The sequence below is a fragment of the Triticum dicoccoides genome, chromosome 2B (genome assembly GCF_002162155.2).
Source record: "Triticum dicoccoides isolate Atlit2015 ecotype Zavitan chromosome 2B, WEW_v2.0, whole genome shotgun sequence".
Lineage (NCBI taxonomy): Eukaryota > Viridiplantae > Streptophyta > Magnoliopsida > Poales > Poaceae > Triticum > Triticum dicoccoides.
The window spans coordinates 10,198,838-10,205,805 of record NC_041383.1 but is presented as its reverse complement, the minus strand read 5'-3'; the positions used below and the strand labels follow the sequence as shown (position 1 = coordinate 10,205,805).

The 6,968-nt window shown below is 45.0% G+C and overlaps 1 protein-coding gene across 1 annotated transcript; it reads right to left on the bottom strand.

The window, feature by feature from the left end:
* Positions 1-754: 754 nt before the first annotated feature.
* Positions 755-2,180, bottom strand: LOC119361726 (cell number regulator 2-like). Its single transcript, XM_037626854.1, has 3 exons — positions 2,031-2,180; positions 1,414-1,485; positions 755-1,210 (listed from the first exon to the last, which is right to left on the bottom strand). The coding sequence occupies exons 1-3, from the start codon at positions 2,101-2,103 to the stop codon at positions 918-920; spliced, it is 438 nt and encodes a 145-aa protein (XP_037482751.1). The 5' UTR covers positions 2,104-2,180; the 3' UTR covers positions 755-917.
* Between the last annotated feature and the right edge of the window lie 4,788 nt (positions 2,181-6,968).

Below are 6,968 nucleotides of genomic sequence, written 5' to 3'. Positions count from 1 at the left end.
TTGAACAGTTAAGCTGGCTTCCACACAGATGCTGTAAACATGATCCCACTCATTACCGGGGAGTATGTATCACAGTCTGGACATGATCCCACTCATTACCAGGGAGTGTGTATCGCGGTCTTTGTTCTTCTACGCAAAGTTATGATAGTGCATGTCTTATTGTGCATTTGCACGTAAGCATGACACATGGTGGCAGGTGGCTGGCTGGACGGATAACGACTTGCACTAGGAAAGCACACAAACACATACATGCATTCATAAGAAACAAGACTGGAGCAAAAGCTATATGTTGACATGCCCACCGGTCTATAGCTATGTCTGTCAATGATGGCGGTCAAGCATCACCGACGTTTCTGTGCTAACAAGACAAAAAAGGCATCGATGTTGATCCCCTTTTCATTTTTGTGAGCAAAACTTATGTTACCCAAACTTCATCAAGATTATAATCTGTAATGGCTGGACCAGAACGGATCCAGACCACCGTTCCAGCTTCTATTCTACAAAAATCGGCCAGGAAGTGACTAACAAAGTTTTGGCTACGCGATATATGAGTAATACAAGTGTGAGGAGATGCCATTGAGGACTTTGATTCTTTCAGTAAAGAAGAGTGGGCTTGTGTATCAATATAATAATGTCGATCTCATGATATATGAGTAATACAAGTCGATGTTGATCGATTTCCGCTAGCCAATAATGATACATCTTTTTTACAGTAGTGGGTGTCTGCTTCTTCAGTTTTTCTACAGATATGATATGATACGTACATTCCTTTGAAAGTTATACATAGATACGACCGACGCGCGATGGTGGTGGTAGGGGGCGTACGGAGAAAGAGAAACGACTTATTACATGAGAAAGCACACAATATCGATCGAGTCTACCGATCGACGACACACATACTGGCATCATATAAGTGATTAACGAGTCATCCCGGGGTCCACTTGGGGCGCGACGGTCGTCCCCTTCCCCATCCTCTCGGCATTGGCTTGCCATCCCAAGCGCATCTGGAAGCCCCGGCTCTTGAGCTCGCGGTACTCCTGGCAGAGGGCGCAGGCCCCACAAAAGAAGTGGACGCAGCAGTCGGCGCAGGGCTTCTCCGCGAGCCCGTACGCCGTCCGCAGCTTGTACCGGTAGAAGCAGGAGTAGAGTCCCATGCCCACCCCTGTGGTCATGCACAGCAGCAGGTACAGCGCCCCGCTCGCACAGCACGCTGATGAGCGATCATCCCGGCCGGCCACCATTCATGCACGCACATCAACACCACAACAAGTTACTCCTGGATCGCTCAGTTATTAATTAGTAGAAGTAATAGTTATCACGAAAAAGTATTTATTACTTTCTTTGTAAAGAAATATAAGTTCGTTTAGATCACTATAGAGGGAGTACTAGTAGAGAGACAGAAAGGAAACTCACGTATCTCCCCCTCGTCGACGATCTCGGCGATCCTCCCAAAGGTGATGCACGGGAAGCACCAGGTGAGGAAGCCTGCATGCAGGACACGCAGGCCGGTCATGACAAATAGTTTCTAGTTTCTTGAGCAATATGTTTCTAGTCTCTTTTTGAGCAAAGTGGTTCCTCTCATCTCTTCTTTTCACACAAAAATTAAGAAGGTTTGTAAGATTTACTCAAATCCACTACTTAATAAAATCAACATCTCGAATATATTACATATGAGCAAGTTTAACATGGTCCCTCCTATCTCTTCTTTTCATACGGGATGTAACAAAGTAAGAGCTACCCAGACCCACCACTTAAGGCTCTTCACATCTACTTATTACATACTGTTACCTTTCATATGCAAAGATGAGCTAAAAGGACATGTGTAAAAACTGCGAGTAATATATAGACAAAGGAATTAAATGTAGATAAACGAATGGCCAACACGTTCCATGCATGCAGCGTTATTCATCACAAGTACTCCCTCCGTCCCAAAATAAGTGTCACATTTATTTCGAAATGGGGGAGTATATATAGCATAGTAGCAGGTGTTGCTCTAGTTGGAGCGGAGGGTGGGATGAAGCTAAGCTTACAGCCACCGACGTCGTCGCAGCAGTCGCAGAGGCCCGTGGACCACGATGCGCCGCTAACGTTGCGGCTGGCCATGGGGCTGCCTCGCCACCCGCGCCGCGAGACTTGCGGTTGTAGGAGCTTGCCGGACTACCAGAAAGAAGCTCGCCAGACTTGTGCGTGTCAGTGTGTGTGAGGGGCCGTGTGTGCGGTGGGGCGTGTATTTATGGACGGCCGCCGGAGCCGGGTTATTCACTCCGGGCCGTTTCTCACGGGCGCCACAGACGTCAGTTGTCCTATGTTGTGTGTGCTGTCAGCTGCTGAGTTCGACGGCCGTGGCTTTACCTGAAGTGACTCCAAGCACTAGCAAGGGGAGTCACCGGCGGTGTCTCTTTCTGCTGGAAATAATTCGGTCGGTGCGCTGGCTAGCTAGTACAGTAGCAAGGGACCTTCTTTCAGAGATGCCGGCCGGACGTGTGGCTCCGTTACTGGCTCCTTGTGCATCTACGGGAAATCGGTTGACATCAACAGCAACGACTCCGCGTTAGTGCGTGGAGTCACTTTCAGACAAAGTCACGGCCTTGCGTTCAAAAGGTTAAAAGTCACGGCCTTTTGCAGCAGGGACGTGTGCAAATATTGCCCGTCCAACCAGCAGATGGATGGTTCAGATTGATCTATACTAAACGGCTAAAGAATGCGGCACTCCCTCCGTTTTTATTAGGAGTAATATTAAGTCAAACTTTGAGCAAGTGTATAAACAATGTATTAATATATACCGTATTAAATTTATATCTATATCTATACCTATACTTACTAATAAAGCAAGATGTGTTTCTTTGAAAAAAATTCGTCCATCCATCTGTATTTTTTTTATGTGTCCCTTAAACGGTTGCAGCAAAGCCTTGAATCGCAAAGTGCCTAAAATAAGGTTTTTGAATTGTTTGAAAAGTTAGCACATTAGTGATTGATTTAATCCTTAAGTAAATCATGAACATGGCGAAACCAGTATGAAGTTCATCCAAAACCTAAGCATGTGAGCCTGGACAAAACATAGAATCGAGACATCTATGAACACAACACATCCGGCTAGCACATGAATGAGTAAAAAGGAGATGAATGAATCATACCCTCCTGTCAGCCAGGCTAAGGCCGTGGTGGCGACATCGGCTATAGTTCCGTCCGTAGTCTTCTTCGCGCCAGCGTCATATACAACCATGGCGTTGGTGTCAGGGAAGTAGTTGAAGCCGAGGATGAAAACGAGAACAAACCGGGAGCAGTCGCGCCGAGACACTCCCCAAAACCTTATCACCCTTCTCGCAGTGCAGGATCTCAAAGGATGGGGTTCCGGAGGCCTGTTCTAGCGTCCGGTCATGCACGCGGTCGATAGGAGGGATCGCCGGAGGCAGCACAAAACTTGAAATAGTAAATGATGGCTAGGGTTGCGCATCCATTAGTGACTCGTAATTAATCCAAAATTAATTGGAATAGTAGATGACAACTCGGCTCTGCTCATTTACAAATGCGCGCCGGAGGGCAGCGGAGGTGGAGCGTGCATGCGCAAATCCTCTTCTCAAGATCTCAACAATGGCATGTGAAAAAGCAGCCCTTATAAAAGGGTCTCAACTCTCATCAACTAATGAGGTGGTATTAAACTTTCCTCCACTTGTCATACATCTACATGGGCCTTAGAGATTAACCAAGGATAGTTATTTACATGGGTCCCATCTATAGCTAACAGAAAGACCTACTGAGCATGATTATCACATGATTTAGTTTTCAAGAGTTTCACTTCCCCACTCTTCTGGAGTTCATGAGGATATAAATTTTAGAAGCAATATGCTTTGTAGATTACACTTTGACATAGTCATTTTGCATTTGCGTGAACTGTTGTCGTTTTGCCCAGGGAATAATTTCCTTGGATAGTGGGGAGCTGTAGTGATCGATGGAGAACCTCAAATGTCTGGAATCTCTGGCCAGGCAGCCGTCCACATATGCTGACAGGAACACTGAGGTCGTTGCTAGCTACAGTATTTTCAGATAGATCATCATACCGTCACCAGAAGAAAAACAAGTCCACTACTACCCATGAGTACCTGGCAATGGGGTGTTTTTTCCTATCAGGATTTCCAGGAACTGTCAAAAATTGAAAACCATTTGAAATATTTGAATTTGAACGATCCGGGTAATGGTCAAATAGGCTGCGTATAAATGGCATACAGCAACCATGCACTTTGCCTAGCGGTAGGGCGTGTGCCTATCAGGAGGTTCAAGTCCCAGTTTCAACAACAGGTTCTTTTGCCTTATTCAGGCTTACTAAAAAAATTAACTCGCGACCTTTTGGTGTTTACCAGGCTCATAAAAATATATTGGTAGCGATGCAGTGACATGGAGTCGAACTCGTGGCCTCCTAGTTTTTTGCCTTATTCTGTTATCCGGGCTTATACTAAAAAAAATTAACTCGCGACCTCCTGATGTTTACTAGGCTTATAAAAAGATATTGATAGCGACGCGGTGGCATGGAGTCGAACTCATGAGCTCCTAATGTTAACCAGGCATACTGCCCCATTTCAACATGTTTTTTGCGTTATTCAGGCGTACAAAAAAATTATTGCTTGCGGTGCAGTGGCATGGAGTCAAACTCGTGACCTCCTGATGTTTACCAGGCTTACTGCCCATTTGACCAGAAGCAAATTATTGGCCGCGGCGCGGTGGCATGGGGTTAAATTCGCGACCTCCTGGTTTATGAGTCGTATTGCCCATTAGACTAGAACCATTTGAACAATATGTTTTTGTGCCTTATCCAAGCTTGCTAAATAAAATATTGGTCGCCGTGCGATGGCTTGGAGCCAAACTCGCCACATCCTGATGGTTACCATGGTACTGTCCATTAGCCCAGAACCATTTCAACAACAGTTTTCTTTTCGTTCTTCAGGCACAAGTCTGCCATTTGTTTTTCTTGGTTTTCAGGTCGGAGGTCTACCATGATAATTATTGATAGCAAAATTACTATCTTAACTCATATAAAACATTAGTTTATGATAGCAAAATTACTACCATGACAAACTTTTTCTTTGTTGAATATTGTTGGAACCTTAACGGTAAGGTACTTATCTCCTAGTTTCCTGACCACTCCCAGTCTTTTAACACTTTCATAATTTCATTAGAATTCTTCCAAGAATCAATTTAGGGAACACAGCTTATTGGTTGTGGCTAGCTAAGCTTTAATCAAAAGAAAATATGGTAATGTTCCTGATTTCTTAACGACTGGTGAGTAAGCCGGTGCTCATCCATCTCATGGTGTTGTTGTTGTCTTTGTAGCTTTTCGGGATACTATTGTAGTCTCTTCGCATGAACAGAAGCACTCGCTAGCTAGTTGCCGATTGAGGGACAAGACGATCATTCCTATTATAATTGTTGATTTCCTCTTCGAACAGAACGTTCAATAGGCAAATGAACACATTGCACCAACAAGGAACCCAATATGTATGTAGGGAACTGTGTAAGCTCTTTATTATATGCTCTTTTCATGGTCTTCTCTTGTGAATTCAAATCAACTGATGTATACAAACTCCCCATCTCATGGCTTTTTATAGCCTAGCCCAGCATGGGCATTTTAGTAATAAACCTATATTTAGAGGGTGTTTGGTTACAGGGACTTATTGGTGTAGGGACTTAGTCCCTTTAAGTCCCATCTAAACCAAACAGGAGGGACTTATAGGGACTTCACTGGTAGAAAAAGAGGCTTCCGTCCAGCCCCATTAGTCGCGAAACTGTAGGAACCGCGACTAATGAAGTCTTTAGTCGCGGTTCGGCAGACGAACCGCGACCAAAGGCCTGGGCCCAGGGCGCTCGGTGGCCAGCTGGTGCACGTGAGGGGCTTTAGTCGCGGTTGGCCAGGCCAACCGCGACTAAAGCTCCTCCCCTATATATACCAGTTCAGCACACTCACTTAGCCATTTGGTGCCACTTCTCTTCACAAGCTTCACAAGGGGGTGTAGGTTTGCTTTTGGTTCCTCTTATGCACACAAGGTGTTTGATGAAATGCCCCAAGAGCGTGAAACAAACATGATATGAAGTGTTGGAGCCACACTTGAGGTTCCTCATTTATTTTTTCCTCCTCGATCGCGGTTAGCAACTTGAACCTTTCATGCATGTGTGTCATTGATAAAATATGCATGTGTGTTGTTCATTGTTTAATTTCTATTGTTTATAGCTAGTTAGTTTAACAAATGCATGATGGTTAATTATATAATTATAATAATGCAGATGAATCGGCAATGGATGTACGGTAACCGACTCTCCCGCGAGTTCACTACGGGTTTGAAAGATTTCCTCGTAGTGGCTAATGCGAACAAGCAGAAGGGTTTTGTTATCTGTCCATGTGTTGACTGTAAGAATCAGAAGGGTTACTCTTCCTCAAGAGAAGTTCACCTGCACCTGCTTCGGCACGGTTTCATGCCAAGCTATAATTGTTGGACCAAGCATGGAGAAAGAGGGGTTATAATGGAAGAAGATGAAGAAGGGGATGATTTCATCGATGAAAGCTATCTTGCTCATTTCGGTGATACTTTCATGGAGGATGATGAAGGTGAAGGGGAAGGTGAAGGGGAAGGTGAAGGGGAAGAAGAGGCACGTGATGAGACCGTTGATGATCTTGGTCGGACCATTGCTGATGCACGGAGACGCTGCGAAACTGAAAAGGAGAGGGAGAATTTGGATCGCATGTTAGAGGATCACAGAAAGTCGTTGTACCCCGGATGCGATGATGGTCTGAAAAAGCTGGGCTGCACACTGGATTTGCTGAAATGGAAGGCACAGGCAGGTGTAGCTGACTCGGCATTTGAAGACTTGATGAAAATGTTGAAGAATATGTTTCCAAAGAATAACAAGTTGCCCGCCAGTACGTACGAAGCAAAGAAGGTTGTCTGCCCTCTAGGTTTAGAGGTTCTGAAGATACATGC